At 38.7% G+C, this 21,406-nt stretch overlaps 1 protein-coding gene across 4 annotated transcripts in view; it reads right to left on the reverse strand.

Moving 5' to 3' along the window:
- SYTL2 (synaptotagmin like 2) overlaps positions 1-21,308 on the reverse strand; it is a 39,257-nt gene extending 17,949 nt beyond the window's left edge. For all 4 annotated transcript variants that reach the window (XM_031066122.1, XM_031066120.1, XM_031066121.1 and 1 more), the window contains exons 1-6: positions 21,103-21,308; positions 11,260-11,408; positions 9,026-9,161; positions 2,827-2,899; positions 2,174-2,273; positions 269-1,150 (exon numbers count right to left, since the gene is read on the reverse strand). In XM_031066122.1, the coding sequence (XP_030921982.1) occupies positions 269-1,150; positions 2,174-2,273; positions 2,827-2,899; positions 9,026-9,161; positions 11,260-11,408; positions 21,103-21,203 (1,441 nt within the window). In that variant the 5' untranslated portion in view covers positions 21,204-21,308. The remainder of the gene's footprint in view (positions 1-268; positions 1,151-2,173; positions 2,274-2,826; positions 2,900-9,025; positions 9,162-11,259; positions 11,409-21,102) is intronic.
- Positions 21,309-21,406: the final 98 nt, after the last annotated feature.

A 21,406-nucleotide genomic window follows, 5' to 3' on the forward strand; every position in this document is an offset into this window, starting at 1 on the left:
TAAGTCACATGTGAATTACTCCCAAGGACAACTGACAGCACTACACTAAAATACCATCCACAACAGAGGTGCCTATACTGGCTCTGATAACATGACCGGTAGGAGATCATAAAAGTACATAAAAAAATATTGATTATTTAATTCTGCAGTAGCACATTCCTACTGCTACTGTTTCCTAGTTGTTAATTGTTAGCTACAAGTGATCCACATTAATGAATATGTGTTATATCCTATCTCATTCCGTTCTTCATTTCTACTAGACTCTTACCAGTAAAGTTTTTGTGTGACTCTGATTCATGGCTCAAGATCTGGTTGGAATTTTTTTCATGTGTCTTATCAACACTCCGCTCATTATTGCTGTTTGACAGGATATTGCGGGAGGTCTTCTGTGGAGTTTCAAGTTTTTTGGGAGTAACTGTATCTGTCTGGAAGCTTTCATTGACTGGGAAGTCTGATCTGTTACTGTCACAAGGGCTGGATGCAGATGTGTCTTCTTGTAAGCCATCTATTGTTTTAAGTTTTAAAGCTGATGAATAGGTTCCCAAAGGCTTTGCAGTAGGAATTTGCTCATCCCCAAGTGAATCTGATTGAACAGCATAATTTTCACTATTCTTTTTTTTGTCATATTTTAAGATTTCATGCTGTCCTTTTTCTTTACCATGGTGTAGCTGTGGGCTTTGCAGAGGTTTTCCATTACCTGAGCTAGATGAAAACCTCACTTGTTTCAGTTTTTCCAGTGAATTTTGTGTGGAGTTTTCTGCTTCTTCCATAAGAGAATTCTTCTCACCTTCTCCTTCAAAAATAGTTGCAGTAGCAAAACCATTCTTTTTCTGAGCATCTAAGGTCTGACTGACCCGAACTTCTGAGTCAGTGGAACTTGAGCTTGAGCTGCGCTTCAGAATGCCCCTGGGTGGGGTACCAATGCCATTTACCCCCTCACTCTGCTTGGCTGGTTTGGGAACAAGGTCTTCTCTTTGAGATACAGAATCTGCTGCTTTGTGAATTAGTTTCCTAGCTTTTGGGACAGGACGCTTAACTAGTTCCTTCTGTGATTCATCAGTAAGTTCTACAGAAGGCTTCTCAGGTTTATCTGTTTCACCATTTTGTAAGTTTGATTTAGGTGGGCTGTCTTCTGAGAGTGACCAAATTTCTGTAAGACATAGAACAGCTCATAAGTTTATGTGACATTTGTCAGTATAAACAGAAAGATATGACAGTGCAGATCTGAAATGCATTGATTATACTGGTTTATTAGAAAAAACTGCAACAAAAACACAGCCAGTAATTTTACACAGGTGTTGATTTCATTTTTATGTAATAGCAATTTTCAGCAAATTAAAAGCTTGCAGTTATTTCTTATTTTAGAAACACTAACTATTTGATGACACCAAATAGAGCACACCAAATTTTTTATCAGCATTTTTCCTGCAAGGGACAAAGTTTGCAGGGAAGGGCAGCTTTCTGACACATACACCTCTTCAGTGTCAGAATGTAAACAGCAACCTACAAAAATGGAAACTGGCTAATTCCACAGTCATGTGGAACAAGGCAAATAGAGAAATAATCTCCTGGCAGGGAGATGAAGGGTTTTCTATTCCTACTATGCAAATCTTTCCTTTTCCTGTTAGCATGCTTCACAACAGAGACAGGAGAGTAATAGCCACATATTACTCTACATTACAACTTCAAATGCCTGTACTGTGATAAATAATCACTCATCAACTTGCTTGTAGAAAATACTGCTGGAAAGGAGGATAATAAACAGATTAACGAAACAAAGGAGGAAACTATAGACCAAAGAGCTAGGCTGCTTCTGTCAAGCTAATTAGCAGCAACAATTGAAAGGTCAAAAAGACAGCTATGCCAAATTCAAGGAAATTTCACTGTCCTCTCATCAACTCAGGACAAGCAGCCCTCCCAGATGGAGTGCCTAGTACTGACTAAAACCATGAGTAAAAGAAAGGAAGCAAAATCCATTTACTCATGTCTACAGCCACTTCCTGAGTATATTCACATGCTTTAGATGAGGTTTGAAATAAGCTAGTTGAGAACTCTCCATACTTAAAGACAAAAAAGGTTTTGAACTCTTACAGAAAGAAGCAATGGAAGTAAAAATAATTTCCATATACACCTACAGGAAATTCACAGTCATCTGCAAAACAAGTTCATTTACCCTTCTTTGATAGATGAGGTACAATGACTGGTCTGTCTTCTGATTCCACACTGTTCATGTTATCATCTGATACAGGGGAATTAAAGGGATTTCTCCTTTGCTAAAAAAGGAACAAACATTACTGTTGCAGTCAAATTCTTACATCACAAAATAGACACAAGTGCAGTGATTTTCTCTTCCCCACTAACCCATCAGTAAGGAGTCTGAAGGCATACCTCTTAAATTGGATACATGACAAAAAAACCTAAACAATATGAACAGGAAATGATCAGAAGTGCCAGTGATTACCTCATCTTGTTCTTCTAAACTCACCAACAGCAGAGATAAGCCACCACTTAAAGACACTTGAAAATTCCAGGTTCTTGCAAGATAAATAATTTTATCTCTAATTCTGTGATATTAGAACAGAGTAGGCCAATCGCTTTCAGTAGTTGAACAGATTGGTAATAATGTTAAGAAAAAACAGCCATCAATTATAGGTGTAGCAGCACTTTAGTGCTGAACCTTTAGAGGTTTTCATTACCTCCCTCTAAAACAAAAAAAAAAAATCCCCAAAAAATTTTTTTTACAAATTATTATTTTTCCTCCTCAAAGCTTTACTAATGTTTCCCACTGAAGCAAATAACTTCCACCATATTCAGTACCAGTCATACCCTTACTGATGAGACTGCTGCCTTCACAGGTCTTTCCTCTGGCTTGTTTAACACAGGGGTTACTTCTTTAGAACTGTAAAGGAAAGTTAAATAACAACTTAATCAAACAGGACATTACTTTAAGCCTTTTTGAAAAAGCAAAACAAAGATTCACTTATACATACTCAAACATAAATATAAACGTGGCACTGGAGTTTTTCTATTTAGCCTGTTTTCATTCCTATAGGAAAAGGGATACTCTTGCTGCTTTGTTTCCTTGCAAAAATGTATTTACTTGTTAAAGAATTCAATACAAGTTCTACTTGGTGTGATAGAAACCATATTTTTATACATTTAAAATGTCTGAATAAACTTCATAAAAATAAACATAAATATAAATCTAGATTTCATATTTATAGTAAATATTGTATAAATACAGTAAATATCGCTACTCTCCAAACAATATCAGTGTTGCCATCTTCATCCTTGTCCTACATTTGTAGTTCTAGAACTGAAATCAAACTGGAGGAAAGTGTCAAAATCTGAATAAAAAATAGAGTTTTGTTAAGTGTCAAAGTCAGAAAAACCAGAGGAATTCCATCACCACTATAGTAAAGATGCGACATCTCACAGATAGCAACACATCCCCTCAGAGGTACAGTTTATAAGCTATTCTTTCAATTGAGATGCATAAATTTTTTTGATTGATTGCATAAGTGAAGTAAGTTATTGCTTGTGATAATAAGGATAGCCCAGATATGGAGAAATTAAAACAGCTAGAAGAGACAGCTCCTATATTATCTCTAGAAGTATCTAATCTACTTGCAAAATGATGCAAGGTTTTTTTTCCCAATCAGATTTTTACTATTTTAGTTTACCTAAACATCTATGAAAAAGTATTTGAAGATGGAAGTTAGACATGGATTTCAATATGGTCTTCACAGAACAACCATATTGAGTGTCCTAATTTTATATGGAAAACACTGACATTAACCAAGATACAAACTTACAATTTTGGGGTGGGGGAACAATATGAAGCAGAAAATATTTATATTTCCAAATAGGAAATATATATCAGGCTAGGAAGGACAGTAATTCCTATGTTTTTTCCAATACAGATGTACAAGGAGATTCCAAAACTGAGTATTTCTTTTCTCAATGATCTTTGTTATGTGTGAAAAAGCTTAAGGGTGCTAAGTAGAAGAGCCACAAGGTGTCTTGGGACAGAAACAGCATCCACCTCTCATCAAGTTCTAGATTCATCTCCTTGCATTAACAAATATCTCTCCAGTCTGGTAATTGGTACCAGTCTGCCCTCCTGAGGGGAGGACAATTTTCCCATCTTCTGCAAGGTGCACAGTAAAGCTCAAACTTTAGGGGAGAAAAAAACCCCAAAACACTCTGATAAACTACCCTTGAAAGTCTATTTGCCTCTGGACTGCTAAGTGTGTCTGATCAGTGACATCACTTACGTTTTGCAGAAGGAAAATACAAAATTATGGAGAGGATAAAATGACCACAGTGAGCAGTGTGAACACAAGGCAAGCAAAAAATACTGGGTGCAATCTGAACTATAAACTTCTATATCCCTTCCTTGCTCTTTTGATTCAACACTGTCTTTAAGAAATATACCACCATGCATAGTGACAGAGGGTTAAGGAATGAGCCGATTTTATAATGGAATCTATCTCAAGGGTGAAAAATTAACTGTTCTTACATTTTTGTAGGACAGTAACTGTTGTGGCCTCTTACATGCATGCACCAGATTACTAACAGATTACTACTGTTCTTTCTACTATTTGCTGATCCCAAGTAAGAGAAAGATTCTGGTTCTCAAAGAGCTAAATGTTGCAACTTCTATTTTCTTTTCCAAAATACCCTTTCACATTATTGTTTTTAACCTTAGTTCTAATATATTTTTTAAGTATGAAAATAGACATACCTATTATAGAAACTACAGAAAATGGAGTTAGTGTTCTTGCTTTTATAAAGCACTCGTGGTTTTGTTTTCGAGAGCACCCCACTTGTACGCTCCTGCATTTTGCTTCTTTTCTGCAACACCTACTACTGAACAGGACAATCATAATTTTTGCTTTTCAGGTTTAGGTCCCAAATACTTCAACCCCTCACCCATTTTAAGCAAGAAAAATACTGTCAAGCACCCTGGGCTGCAAGAAACTGATAAGACATTCTTTAGTGAAGTTTTTACAGGTGGAGAGGTAACTTTGTGTGTGTTCAATGAAACAATCTCATAATCTTTAGTACAATGTTTCTTTGGACTTACCATAGAATAATTAAAGATTAACAACTTGGCATTACATACTGAAAACCCAGGTCTAAATAAAGCAAAGCAGAGAAAAAACAACAGCCAGGATCCTATAACTGTGTTTTACAACAATAGGTCTGAAAATGAGTTTACCCACAACCTACATAGATAAGAAAACTGAACAAACTGTTCCTAGATATGCTGCATTCACAAGGCTAATCTAAAAGTGTTTAAGTCTAAACTGATAGATTAAAAAAGGCTTTAAAAATTCTACCCTTCAACTTGGAAAAATTATGTGCCAAGAACCACAATGAAGGCCCAAGTCCCATGTAGACTGAAGCAACAAGGCAAAGGCAGGAGCAAAGCTAGAGAAAGAGGTTACAGATTTGCAGGCATGTCAATACATGGATTCTAAAAGTCAGGGCTTTTGTGCAAGTTTTCCATTTGCTGAACCCCAGGACCCCCACTTGCCACCTGTTCAATGTTGATCAAGAACACTTTTTAGCTTAGGGAAGAAAACGACCTGTGAATCTGAATTTGAAAGAAAATCCTCCTTTTTTGAGATTCAGCATATAGACAGATGGCATCACTGGACAGATATAATATTGACAGTGTGACTCACCTTTGAAAACTCATTCTGTTCAAGGCTACACCTTTAAAGACATTTCACACACCTGGCCTGTAAAGGCTCTGGTATGCAAGAAAATTATCACAATGATATAAAACTCAAAAAAGAAATAATTCATACCTTCATCATGGCATTTTGATATTTGGGGTGTGGGAATAAACGTCACTGCTAATTTTAAGGATACTGTTGTTCTACATAATATAGTAGTATCCTAATTCAACAGTAGTTGAACTGGCCCAAGAGTTGGATTTTATCCTTATCAGTTTACAAACAGATCTAGCAGAACTAAACTTCCTTTATACTCAGTAAGAATTGTTTTGCTTTAAGAACAGGATCCAGAACAAAAGTACTCTTAGTAACTTGTTATCATATTGTTTCTGGACCCAATCCTCAGGTTAGCAGCCATGTAAGTTTATGCAAAGCCTGTAAGTCAGTGCTGGCCTGAGCCACACTCTTAGAGAAAGAGGGGAAAAAAAGCAAACTGAAAAACCCCAGAAACCCCACAACACCCACAAACTTATTCTTAAAGCAGCACTTTAAAATGCTTTAAAAGTCCAGTGCTTGAACCGCAGGTAGCATTTGGACACCGTTAGCCGTGAGCTGCCTTTAATGCAATCCCAAATTCTACAATAATTGTGTTTCATCTCTTAGTTGTGTTAAGACTATTCCATTGTGAGAGGAAGAGCTCATTTATTCCTTGTGGCTCCACTATCCTAGCAGCCAAATTAAATGTTTGTAGATTTTCCCTTCCCACCCCAGCTACTGGGGTTATTGCTTTTGCACCATTGTGTTTCCTTCTGCTCTTAGAGACAGGCCCACAGTTATGCCAGGATAATCTCCTTCAAATTCCAGTATCAAGAGAACAGAAAGGAAGAGTATTTTAAAAGCATATGGTGCCTCCTGCAATTTCTCGCATACAATATTGCATAGACTAACCTCAGTTATGGTGAATTAAGCCCACAATAAAATCATAAGCAATGAATTTCACAATCCTGCCACATTTGCTTGCCATAGGTTTTGACATTTTAGAAACAAACGACCTGAGGTATCCAATCAAGTTATTTATGCAAAGTCAGTGTAAGTAAGCATCCAGCTCACATATGACAGATCACTTCCTAAGGTCCATTTCCAATTGCCTCATAAATCACTGGACTGTGTGGGGTTGCTTTAGAGAGAAGATCTTCAGCTATTGAGGAAAGTACAAGTACATATGAACAAGGCATGGAGGCTGATCAACTTCTGGTACAATTTGGAGCAAAAGGCAGGGGGGAGTCCTGGAAAATAATTATCAAGCTTTGCATGGCTGTGATCTGAAATAAGTCATCAAACCACTTCAAGTTGAAGACCACTATCAAGTTGGTCCCATTTAAAAAAAAACTCTACATATTATTAAACCTTGCTATGCTATGTATTTTTGAAGAGGCTGCCCTGGCATATTATGAAATCTATTATACCTTATCAATCACACACAGTTTCTGGAGAGTTCTAATTATAAGAATAGGATTATAAGACTATACTTCTTTAAAAATATCATCATCTGTTCCTGATGAGCAAGATGATATCTAAAATATTCTAAAAGATATATTAAACAGCAACATGCCTTCTGCTGTTCTTAAAGAAATAACTTCATAGCAATCTCCTGAATGTAAAAGCCACCTGTAAAAAAAACTACATTTAGTAACAACTAACTCTGTCAGTACATCAGTTAACTTCAGCTGGGAAGGAAAACAGAGCTCTGTCTTGTGATAAGCAACCTTTATCATCCTTTTTGGACAACTTCATTTTTGGCAAGTCTATAACAAAGCAGTTGATTTGATCTCTTTCAGCACAATTTCAGATGTGGTCAAAACAAACACCTCTGAGTTCACTGATAGTGATAAAATATAACAAAGACACAATCCAGAGTTGTTAAGACTCACACCAACCTTTGCTGCCATTCACCATGAATGTGTGTGCCCAGACTGCAGACCATGAAAGTGAAAGGTTCAATTGCTACTAGGTATTGTATAAATGCATAGTAGGAGAAGCCTTACTGCAAAGAAAAAACAGATGATGTACAGAGAAGGACTTAGACAAGAAAGTGACAGGTTACAGAGCTCATCAATGGCACAACCAGAGGTGAAGCGGTTCCCCTAAGAAGTAACTCTGGCTCTTACCTCGCTCTGTTCACTATAAGCACAAACAGTGGCTATCTGGGTTACACCCTGGTTTTTGTTTCCTCAGTGTGTTGAGAAATCTGGCCACTTCAAGATATTTCACTTTTACCTGTCCTGACTCCAACCGTTTCAGCATTTTCTTTCTCAAATGTAGGTTTTTTGGGAGTTTTTAACATAGCCAGAGCGTTAAATACGTGTAGGTGTTTTAAAGAGAAGACATGTCTGTTTCAGAAATCAACTCAGGATATTTCAAAACAAAATAAAGCTGTTTGGGATGTTTATGGGCTTGAGATAAAGTGATTTAATATTAAATCCTTTTTAGTTCAGAAACTACTTATCATCCGGCCAACTGTACAACTGTAGTAATTCAGGCATACCAAAGATGACTGTCTCATTTTACTCTGAAAGGAAGCTTCTCAATTCCAGAAAGACATTTACTTTTCTTGGTAGAATCTGACTAATTTTCTGCAGCTATCTAAAGATTCTAGTTCTTTCCATCTGAAATATGTTTGGTCTTCTAAAAAAGTCTCAGAGGTCTTAAACTGTGTGCCAAATAATTTGGAAAATTTTAAACAGCAATTTCTTAGTTTCCAATTCTTCATGTAATATGAAGTGCTCAAAACATGTGGATGTGGCACTTGGGAATGTGGTTTAGTGGAGGCCTTGGCAGTGCTGGGTTAATGGCTGGACTTGATAATTCTATAGGTTTTTCTAACCTCATAATGCTGCAATCCAAGTTTAAAATTCAGGCTGAATTGATAGTATGGTTTCAGTAAACAACTGAATGAAGACATGCAGAGGTTGTGGTCCCCATATTACTGACTGCAGGGGACTGGTCATGGCCAGCCATTCTAACTAGAAAATCCAGGTCTCACTTCAAGGAACCAAAATAAATTGTGACATGACAACATGTATGTGACCATTCCATGCTTGATTGTCAACTTTTTCTGAGACAGGCAAGCTGAAGATTGTTAATTGCTCTATATTCAAATGCAGAACAGTACATGACTTTGTGTCTGTCACATGCAGTTTTCTTGTACAATTCTAAGGGAACATTTGGTGACCTTTGAAATAAGAAGTAAGTACATCATTTTGGGTGGAGCTTACAGCTCCCAAGTTTCACTAGTCCGTATATATACACATTCTAAGCATGATAAACAGACAGCTTACCTCCAGCTAGTTTTCTGTTGTTCTTCTTCTTGATGTTCCTCAATGCCGTGTAGCTCTGGTGGCTCGAAGACTTCTTTATTAACATTGTTCACCCAGCTGATCTTTGCTTTGCTCGTTTTGTTCTGAGCCACTTCAGCTAAAACATGATGCAAGAATATTGTTGTTTCCCACATGCTCATACAGGTTTTCTTGAGGAAGACGTACAAGTATTTGCATTTAGGCCTACAGCTATTTCTAATGCCCACTATACTTGAATTGTTTTCAGAAGCAGATCTGGTGCCTTCTAAAGAACACCTTTTTAACGCTACTAAAAATGTCAAATACTGTTCTGAGTACTTCATTTTACTACACCAGATATATCTGGTTTAAACCTTAAAGTAATCCTAAATGGAGGAGTTTTCTACAAGAACCCTGGTAAAGACTAATCCTGCAGTTCTTGCAGTTACACAAATACTGAAAGTTCATCCTCAATCTCCCGAAAAAGGAAAAAATGATTAAACTAGAGGAAACTGAAAATATGTTGAAATCAATTCAATTTTTCCCTTCTTAAACAGTAAACTGGAAGTTGGTCATAACTCACTTAGGCAGGTGGCCAATCCTTTATGAACAGAATTACCACAAGATGTTAAAAAGGTAATGTGAAAAACCCAAACAAACAAAAAGCCTCACCTCACTCAGCAATGCAAATACATTTGCATTTCTTTTTAGGGTGGGACAAAATCCTAGTCTGATAATGCCTTTCAGAGCAAAAACATTCCATTATTTCCTCTAATGCTTTTTCCACTTCAACAACAGTTTAGAAGTGAAGAATTTCTTAGTGTGCACAAATAAGCAAGACTTTTTTTCACATTTTTGCTATCTATAACTGCAAGGAAAAATATCTTGCCATCTCATGAGTCATTGAAACCAAGCAATTGTACATAGTTCCGAGTGTGCCAACATGTCACTTTGTTTAAGTAACAAGATTTGGATTAATTAACTTTCCTTTAAGATGGCAAGGCTTTTAGTACCTTCCTTTAAGATACAAGTTACTGTGAAATTTAGCTAGAATCTTACAGCTGATTTTCATAACCTTCAAGTACAAAACCAGCCAAAATGACAAACACACCACACTAAGCACCTACAGTTTTCTTTTTCTGCATTCTTTTCTGTTTCAGGCCTTTTCTTTTTAACTTAAAAACTCAAAGCAGTAACCTCAAATTGACTTAACTGACATTATTCAAAATAATATCTGAAAATATAGAAATTGAGAAGGTGCAATACTACAGGGTTAAACAGAGGAAAACAAGGCTAACTTGTAGTTACAAAACCCATAGAAAGCAACAAACTGTAGTCCATTCAGAGCATGGAAGGAGGTACCTTACTTGCTTCACTAGCACATAACAAAATCCCTTGACAGAACTAAAAAAACTAAATAGCACAAACATCAGTACAATTTGGCAAGAATAATGTAAGTCTTGCCCTTCTAAAACAAGAAGACTTAGCAGAACTTGAGGAGACTTAGCAGAAGGGGAGGTAGATCAGTTTTGCTAAGAAAAAAAATCACTTTCTATACAAAGAATGATAAAATAGACCAGGACACTTTAGATTAAAAGTCAGATGCTGAGAGATTTATAATGGGGGTCTATAAAATCCTGGATATTACATAACATGTTTTTGTGAACACAGATTGACTGCTCACTCCCTCCCTCCAGGGGGTAAAGTTAATGGTGACCAGAGCACCCACCATGGCATGGGGATTATGAATGCATCTAAAGTTCACCAGGACACAGGATGCCAGTCACAGCTGCCAGAGCTTTCAGCACAAATATTTCAGTTAGTTACAACCACTACCTCTAGCTTGTGATGCCTGCCATTAAGCCTCAAAGGTCTCAAACCAAGCACCAAAATCTTGGAAATTCACGTTAAAGAGCAATTTCCTCAATCTTGCATTTTTGCATGTTCCTAAATAACTCACAGGGCCTCAGAAATGGAAATGAGAATGAGTCTAGGAGTGCAGAGAGCTTTTAATCCTAACATAAACATAAGCCAGTCCCTTCTGTTAGCAGTCACCACTCCTTAACATATAGCACTGCGGGAGAGGAAAGGTTCCACTGTAAATTACATGGGAAGTCTCTTTTTTGCATCACTTTCCACTTGTAGAGAGACCAGTATTCTTGTATTTCACAGACAACATTGTCTGAGGTTAGCAAAGTAAGAGGCAGCCTTTCCAAAACAAATTTCCAAATGCTTACCAATGGTGGCAGGTTTCCTGCGCATGGAAGCTCTGATAATATCTGCTCCATGGATCTTATCCCTGTGCCGCTTCGACTTGGCCTCATAAAACCACTGCCCGCTCATATTCTTCAGCTGAACATGGTCTTTGACTTTTTCTGGTAAATGCCTGAGGAAGAGGAAAATTAATAAATGAGATATAAATATACTTCATATACTTACCTATGTGAACAGGAAAAAAAAAGAGTCAGATTTTTTTGGTTGCTTGTTTTTTGTTTCAGGGAGCAGGGTTATGTTTTGTCTGTTGATTTTTTTAACACTGTCTCCACATGCTATTTCCATCTTCTCACCCATTATGCTCCTTATCTAATGATGAAGGATGACAATGAGCTAGAAAGGGAAAAGCCTCAGCCTTATTAATTCAACCTATGCTCTGAGGGTAACTCTCAAAGAAAAACTAAACAGCTTTGCTATGATAAACACTCAAGCACTAGAGAAGTCCCCAGTTACTGCAGATTTTGACTTCCTGCCTCCAAAGGCCAGTTTTCCAAGATTAAAATTGAGATAAGCTAGTAGAACAGCATAAAAAGTCTCTAGCAAAATTAAGAGCATGGCTATTTTAAGGGTCAGAAGATGCCTCTTCGGGGGATTTTTGGCACTGCTTTTACACACACAGAGTCCAAATGTGTACTGGAAGCATTTTTCCCAAAAATTACACAAAAATCCTTTTATGAATACAATGAATTACACAGAAAAACATCATCACATGCAAGAAACAACAAAATAAGTTTGTGCTATTTGTTTTATTAATCTTATAAAAATCCATCATGTGAACTACAGTCATTTTTAAAACTGGAAGACAAATTTTTAATCATTTGTTTTCAGGCCACAGGGTTTTCCTGCTTTTACGAGGCATGCTTTAACAGAGTAAGTAGTTGCTGTGGGCAATTTGAGAGGTTGTGTTTTTTTCCCTTGTTAGGCATGTAACATATTAGGCATATGCTTACACATGGCCTGGAGACTAACCTGCAGATCAGGGAAGTTACCACACAGATTTAGAGACCACTTAAACAATAAAAAGTCAAGTCATGCTTCATCTTCCTTCTCCATTTATGTCCTTTCCTTCAGCAAAATAAGCTAACAACAAAGCCAAAGGGAGAAATCAAATCAGGTCCATTTACTGAGACTTGAAGGCTAAGCACAGGCCACATTGCCATGGAATGATGCTGTCTTTCACAGGCCTGATGGATAATCATGAATGGTTTGGGTTGGGAGGGACCGTTAAAGATCATCTAGCCTAACCCCCAGGAAGTTCAGAGTATGACATTCCTCATGGGTTTAGGGGACAGATCTTCTGGTACAATCAATTATTTCTGATGACAGCCCTTTAATTATAGTTTGCAGATTTGATTGTCACACACAGACAGTCTTTGACAACAGAGAAAGGACATTGGGCTAGTCCCAACCCTCAAACTAAGATAGACCATTCTCATCTGTCAATCAACTTCTCTTTCATCTTGGTATGGCCAGATATGAAAAGCCTTACTTGAATGCATCAGGTATATTACAACTTGAATACTTAAAACTTTATTTTGAAAGTACTGTCAAAAATCAGTCCCTGCTACTAGAGGTGCCTCAAATCTACTACATACAGTTTAGGCTGCCAGAGGTTGAGGTCCCCATTGGCATTTTTAACTCCAAGATTCAACAGTTCATAGTAGTTACTGGGTCATTTAAAATTTCTCCCTCCCTCTGTGCTTCTCCAAGGGCAAAACTAAATACCCTTCCTAAGCAAGTGTTTTAAGTTGAAGCAGGAACACAGCAGTAGCTTCCCTTTGTCCTCCAGCAAACATATTACTCAGTTTATAAATGCAGCCAGCAGGAAGAATGGAAATGTAGAACACACAAATTTTTTACACAGGTGGCTGCTTCTCCCTTTCACCTTCTTTCACACGTGTTATTTGTCTTCTCAGAAGTGATGCCCCTTAAGGCAAGGGACTGGCTTTTCAGCTGTTTGTACAGCCTGCAGGGCAAGTGCTCGGGGGCAGTATGACAACATATGCCAAGGGAGGTTCTGTAGCGGAGGGTGCTGAGTCACGGGACAAGTATTCAGTGTCCTTACCCCAGACACTGCTCACCCCTCTCCCCTTGGTATTCAGCCACTGAAACTGTGGGGTGTGGCTGGAAACCTTAACAAGTCAGTTCAGAGCAGACGAAGCTCAGCTGAGCTGTTGAAGGGGACAGGATCCCAGGCCTCTCAGCTGTTCCAGCCTGCTTACCTGCCTGCAGGACTCTCAGATCTGTGACCAGTTAACATAACCAGACAGAGACAGAGGCATGGATTTGTCACAGCTCTAGACTCAATAAATGTCATCTGGCCAATGCAGCAGCTCCCATTTTGTCTGGAAGTGAAAGCACCCTGCTCCCACCTCTGCTTGCCGCCTATGAGAGTTAGTGTACCTTAACTCCACCAGCTCAACAGCCCTTTGAGACTTTGGGAATTAATTAATTGTACTTGCTAACACAGTTATAAAAGTGCTCTCAATTTTCACAGCACTTCCTTTACAAATGACCTGCCTGCCTGACAGGGTTGTTATGGTGAGAACTGATAGATGCTGACAGCAGCTGACTTAAACAGACTTTTACTATCTCACTTCGAAGTAAGCTTGTCTTACTTGCCTTTTCAAGAGAGGTGCTTAGCCTGTCAGTCCCATTGTTTCTGAGGAACTAAGAGCAACATAAGTATTAAAGCTATTTCCAGGCATTCTCCAGCCACAAATAAAGAAATAGATTTCCATTATCAGAAAGACAATTAGTTCTAGGTCTTGACAACAAAAAAGTGTTTAAGCCTCCTTCGCTCACCAATACATCATAGACTTATAATGCCTGCAACTGTTTTTGCAACAAATGAGAATTTTTAAAATGCTCCTTGAGTTCTCAAGATTTGCTAGGAGGAGGTCTTAGCAGTCACATCAAACTGCTTGCACTATGTGGGGTTGTTTGACTGCTAGGAATTAAACACAGATTGTGGTTTACCTTGAAAGCAACTGTGGAGAGTCAGACTACAGCCATGGTTTTCCACAGCTATGTCAGTCTCCCAGCAAACCACAACAGGACTGGAAGCCAACAACTGATTCTACACCAGCTCCCCAGTTAACAAAGTGGCTGACCAAGTTGCCATTAATTTTTTCTCTTGGCGATCAAAGAACTAGTAGACAACCAGATTAAGAATCAGATTGCAGGCTCAGCTGCCAAGTTTGCAATTAGGAGAAAATGCAGCAAGACCTTTATGTATGATGCAAGTAGGTATTCTGGAGTCCCTCTGTGCTCTGTTAAAATGCCAGTTAGTCTATGCTGCAGTTTTTCAAGGGGAAACAGCCTAAAGTTATAATGAAGCTCATGCCCATTTCTCCTATAGGAACTTTAAACTCAAGAAAGTAAAGTTACATAGTTAAAAGGAAATTTAAAAGAGGATTTTGGACTGAGTAAGACTTTGTTCCCATTATTTAATATGATGTTTCCACTATGCTAAGGTGAAACGTTTTATGGCAAGATGGAAAATTTGTCATCTCCCCTAGGGCAGTAAGTACACGCAGATTGCACTGAACAGGAATACAAACCAACTGTCCATCACTCTGCAGGCAAACAGAAAATCTATACATGGATTAATTGGGTAGTTCCTCGCCACCTCTGGACCATCTGATAATGATAGTTAGAAGTAGCTGGATACATGAAAAAGCAAGCCAATTCTGCTTGTAGTAATGCATGTTCTTCCATATGGTACCTATAAGGCAGGAAATCTGCTGTGATACAATCAGTCCCTGACAACCTTCTTATCACCAAATCCAGAATGGTTTATCCTGTGCTTTGTAGGCTACTGTAATAGGTCATTGCATAAGCAAAGAGGTAACAACTCATCCCTGTTTTTGAAAAAAGAGTATGTAGCAATACATACCCGTATCTAAAATTTTTCATCTACACTTCCTCAGTGTCTCAATTCCCTCCCCTGCACCTACCTTATTCACAGTCTACATTACAAGTCACCATGGAATTTGCAAGATGTGACTACTGACACCTTAATCCCTTATTTGATTGCCTTATACCCCAACTGACAGTTTAAACTGAGCTTTCAGACAGGACAATCTGTGTGGTGCCAGCATATTCTAGGACTCATCGTGATGAATGAAGGAGGATTTAGATCCAGGTCTGTGTTTACCTCATAGATAGATTCACTATTGTCCCACACACCCTAATCCAAACATTTGGAAAAAGTACCTTAGAGTCCAATATCAAAATAAAGCCTTTAAAAATCATTATATTACCACACCTTATCAACAAATTAACTTCTGAAACCTCCCTTCTGCAAATGGGATACCAAAATACCAAATAAGTGGAGAAGTTGAAAGAGAAATTTGATGAATTTTATCTCAATTCTATTTGCTGCAAACATAACAACAAATCACAAACCAACAAAAAGACAAAGGATTTAGATTCTGGGTCACATTCTGAACACAGACAAGACAAACTTTTTGTAGTGTCACTTATACAAGAAGAGAAGTAAAATGATATTAGACCAGGTATTTTAAGAGCCAGACTTGTTGATTAGGTTCTTTTTTTCTTCTTTGAGAGTAGGAAACAACTACAAAAAGTTTACAGGACAAAGCAGTAATTATTTAAACATTCCACCTTGTATGAGCATGCCTCTTTAGTCTGTAAATATCTATATAAGGTATAGGAAGAAAGTATGTTCTGACATTTGTTAGAGAACTACACCCAAAATATTTGTAGTGAGCAGTCCCAAATTGCAAGTAAGCTATCTTTTGCATGGTAGCTGCACATGATTTTACAAACCCCTAAAAAACAACAACAACAAAAAAAACCCATCAGTTACTATTTAATTGATTTAAACAATGAGTAATATTATTTCAAACTGTTTGAGAGCTATACTAGAAAGAACAAAGCAGACCTATGGGGTTATACAACCTTTTCCCATCCTTGCCATCACAATTCCTCATAAGCAACACCTCTAACTCTTGCCTTTAGTGTCTCTCTAGACAGCAAGATTTCTGATAGAAGTATTTGGATACATGAAAAAGCAAGCCAATTCTGTTTGTAGTAATGCATGATCTTCCATTTTATGCTAATTCAGAAGTCTGTGTGTGTTAAGTCTACCAGCAATACCCTGATGAATAAATCTCAGGTATCACCTTGCTTTTGGGTCCTTGGAGAACTGACCAGGTTGTAGTCAGCTCAAGTCTTGATGACAGGACAAAGACTTGATATTTTCTCTCATGTCAGAGGGGAGACAGACACATCCAAGCCTGGAGCATCAGAATGAATGAGTGAGTTACATGCTTAGAGGTGTGAGAAATCAATTGTTTTTGGAGAGAAGGAAGAAAAAACATAAAGCTCTGCTGCCCACTGAAATATGGTCTCCATCAGAATCTGGAACCAAAACTATGATTCCAATGTTTGTGCTAACAAGTGGCTGTGAAACACGCTGACCACATTAACCCTGCTGTGCATTTCTCTCCTAGCAGATGGCCACATATGGGGCATCAGACCGGTATGTTTTCCCCTCATTTCATTTAAAATATATTAATATTCTGCACTACAGATAGAGGCCTTAATGTAGAAATGTGCCTTTCTACTATGTCACCTGCACTTAGCACTCAGACTTACTCTCCTATTAGTAGTTGCTCTGTCAAGTCTGAAGTAAATTTCCTTTTACAAGCAATTAATTATATAGATCGTGTAATTAGATACTCCCTAGGCAGACACAAAGTAAGCACAAATGCTTTGTTGAAGCATTTCTTAGCATATAGAAGCTTCACTTTATTCCATTCAGGAAATCAGTATCAAGACTCTTGAGTCTTGCTACAGGAGGCAGGAGTCTTCAAGGTCTGCCAGTATTAGCAGCTTCTATTATCTTCCAATTGTTTTATTTCCAGACCAGCCTTACAGTGTTTAGTTTCTCTGCTTATTTTAAAGGATTTGCATTGTGGTTCCCCAATGGCCTCCCCTCCCTCTTCTGATGCAACCCAAGTAAACCTGACAGAGGAAAACTAAACCAAACTGATCAACCCAACCTGCACAATGAAGGCACAGCTGTCCTGTGACAAATATACCTTTGGTATGAGAGCCTGCCTGGACAGCAGCACAGGACAATCTGAACAAGGGCTGGAAAGGTTGTTAGAAAATATGTAACTGGCAGGTTCTGCTCACACAGTGTCCCCAGCTCTTCACAGGCTTTAAAAGTAGGCATATAAAGCATAAAACCAGCCCCACCAAATGACATACAAGCAAATATAAGCAGAAGAGCCTGTATCATGGCTTGCTTCATACTACTAGCAAGGAAAACCAACTTACTACTGTAATGTGCACTGGGGAAATGTGCCAATATTAACCTTGCCACGATATCTTCAATATATCCCACCTCACAAAAGACAGTCAACAATATAAGGAAAACTGCCTTGAAAAGTGACTGGAGACGATATCTGGTAGAACTAGCCAGAGCCAAAATAACATTTACAATAGGTTTTCAACTGCCACACAGTCCTAGCAGAATCAGACCCCTGAAGCTTTCTCTCTTTTTGTAATACCACACCAATTAATGTATCAAAGGGGTTTGGCACACAGCAGTCCCCACCCACCACACAAACAACTCCATATCAGAATTTCCCCTATCATTAACCTCCTTCAGTTTACATAAGGAGCAAACAATCCCAAGCACAGGCCACAAGAGCACTGCTAGGAGGTTCTGCTGGGAAGGGCTGATCACCACAGCAGGGAACCCTGTCTCAAAGGTGACCACAACAGCTTTCTGCCTTAGACATGCTGGTGCCAGGGGCCAGCTACTCAAACCACAGAAGAGTCAGCCAGCCACACTCCACAACTTCACAGACAAATATATTTCTGCTCACGTTACTGTCTCCAGAAAGGGCTCAGAGTTAAGCTAATTCTGAACTATGCATCTGTAAAAGGAGTTAGGGGTTACATTGAAGCTACTGCCAGGACATTCAGTTATGTACGTAGCCCACTCATTTTGTTCAATGCTGGAGTAGGGTATATCAGAGATTCCTGGACAGGAATGATGACAAAAAACCAAAATAATTAAGTTAGTAATATGCTGAGAAACAGCTTCTAGTACTGACAACCTGTCACCTGACTCTTGTTTTATGCCTTTGCCCCATCGACAGCAGCACTGCCATTGAGTGAACTGCTGCAGCTCCTAAGGCAAGGAAGCAAAGAGAGGCATCATCTTGCACCAGGAATAAAAAAGCATGCAATGTCTTTTGCTTTCCATGCATCACATTCTCTTGTCACCCGAGATTTCTTCATCACCCTTTAGCCCAAGAGAACATCAGTATCCTCTTTCCTTTGAGACAAACCTCAGCAGAGGTGAAGGAGGAAGCAGACATGCTGTTCCCAAAGCAGTCCTGTACCTAAAACTAATCATGCTGATCCTGACCAACACAAAAGGAGCCACAAGATGGGGAAACACCTATTACAACCTTCAACAAGCCAAGATTTAAAGCAGACTACCTTAAGGAGGCTGCATGGGCCAGCCTACTCAGAGTTTTATTAGATTAGCAATATTAGGAACTGTTAGCAGGGAAGAGGCTCTATCAGGTGGTTTGTAAAATTCCACTAGGAAGTGGCTCAAAGAGGATTTTGTCACGTAACCAATTTGACCATGCTCCAAGAACATGGCACAGATTATTAGAACACCCTTCAAACCTCAGAATTTCTTCTGGAGAGGAAAAAACATCACATTGAAAGACTTCTATTATATACACATATAAATAACACACTGTCTAATGTTTGTATGATGACAGTTGATCCCAGGTCTTGGAATCTTCCAGCTGTGCAAGGCTATAGAATCCAAACTAAGGTACTGCATCTCCTTGGCTGAAGATATAATTCAAGTAGTGTTTTAATATATTAAGATATGAAAAGCAAGCTCCACGTGCCACAATGAAGCAGAAAAATCCATTTCATACGTAAGCTTCCAGTTTCTCAAGTTATAATATTTAGAAAGTAGAAGAGACTTTTTATTGTAGCAGCAAACATGCTGCTGCAAAACATGATTACAGGCTGCTACAACCTGCAGTCTCTTACATTTTCCACCACACCCTCTTGAACTAGAAGTATAAATGGCAAAAGTAAAGCTACAGGGACAAAAATACTTTCTGACAGTCCTTTCAGACCACTGCTGAGAGTGGCTTTTTTGAATTTCTGTTCCAAGAAAGGTTCTTTTCCCTAGATGCTGTTTCCAAATTCTCATCTACAATTACTTACCCTGAATGCTTTCAGACCTGGCACTGATGTAACATTCCAAGACTAAATACAGTTGTTTTCTACCTTCAGTAAATAAAATGCCTATTCTGTCACAGAAAAGTCAGTTTACTGCTTTTTGAAGCAGAAGACAAAACTGTGTGGTGAAAATATTTACTTAGGCTGCATTAAGATGGGGGCAGGAACTTGGAACAGTGCCTGTAATGATTTTACCTTCACCAAAGCAAATGCTTTGAAAGGAAAAGTCTTTTTAACAAGGAGAAGCTAGTGGTCTACACATACTTGCTCTTGAAAGAAGCAAGTAGAATAACTCAACACAATGCTGATTGCATGCTGATCAAAGAACCTCAGGGCTGCACAAGCATACTCAGCAAAAGGAATGCTGCTCCTAGGGCAAGAGGCAGGCTGCCTTTCCTTTGCAGGATATAGAGTATGCCTACACCAAGGACATTTTTATAAAAACAAAAAATCTTTCTCAGTAGCAAAGAAGCATCAGAGATGCATCATGGTTGGAATAATTTCAAAACATTTAAACTGGAAATACATTACTTCGTGAGGAACATCACAACGAGAAGGAAGCTTAGAGAAGATTACCAAATCAGCGAGAGAAAATCTTGCCTTCACTAAGGCCTGTAAAAATTTGTTTCTGTTACAGCACTTGGAGTTCTCAGCATCTCAGGCTCCATTTTTCATTATTTGTCCACATATTATTTTGTGTACCTTGTAATGGATAATTTCCTTCACAAAAAAAACCCCAACGCCTACCAAAATCCTCACTCTTGAGCAAGCAAATATCAGCAACTATTTGGGGATATAGATATCTATGAAGCAACTATTTGCCTGCTATTTATACCTGTGTGGATAGACAGCTTTCTCAGAGCCATCTGGGAAACACTACTTTCCATGAATACATTTCTAGTCATGGCAGTTGCCCTAATAGTAGCTCCAGTAAAACCTCCCAGCACATAAAACACTCCAGAATAACAACACACTGCTCCATCTGTGGCACCACAAAGAAATTAAAGAGCAATTTTCTGCTATATCCGTGGATTGCAAGGACTTTTCATGGCAGTGGGGCATAGTGTTGGTACTTCTTCTGGACTGCAGCTCCAAATATTTTAGGTACTACTTCAGCATTCTGACATATTTGCTGGCTGCAACCATATTTTGGTTTGTTGGGGGTGCTTGCAGTCCTTTTGAGCCAAGTCCCTCACTTACTATGCATTAGTCCAGTCTGCAGTGGTTTTGACCCTTGCAAACTGAATCCTCTTCTGAGGAAACCAAGGCAGATGTGTATCCAGGCAGATGTGTACGGGGGGCTCTTGGCCCCTTAGGGAATTGCAAAGGTCCATAACAATTTCAGCCACTAATGAATCATTTGTGTGGTAGAGGTATTCCATCCAGGGACTATGGTAAATCTAGACCAGAGTAGAAAATATCTCCAAACCACATATACTGAGGAATATGGGGCCCTTAGCAACAACTGTTTTGAATCTACTCCTGAGTAACAGAGAATGGGAACTGTGTAGGTCTTCCCAAGACAAGCAGGGTGCTGGATCCCTTACCTGACTCTCTCTTCTTCAGCTCTTTTAAGCTCTGCATCCCGTTGCAGCACCTTCATTATCGCCTCTTGTTCCTCCTCTGTTAGGAAGCTTAGGTCAATCATCTTGTTTTGTCTGTAGGGCTGCTAAAGAGTCTGGGAAGATCTTGGATCCTGCTGAGGACAGTCTGGCAGACTGCTTTAAGGTTCTAGAAGTCTTTTTCAGCAGGCACTGACAAACCTGGACCAGGTTACAGTCAGTGGTTTAAAGAGTCACAAAGGTTGCTTTCTTGCCTGTTTCCCTAGATGAGAGACTTCTGGGAGAGTGT

This window comes from Geospiza fortis, unplaced genomic scaffold (assembly GCF_000277835.1).
Source record: "Geospiza fortis unplaced genomic scaffold, GeoFor_1.0 scaffold16, whole genome shotgun sequence".
NCBI lineage: Eukaryota > Metazoa > Chordata > Aves > Passeriformes > Thraupidae > Geospiza > Geospiza fortis.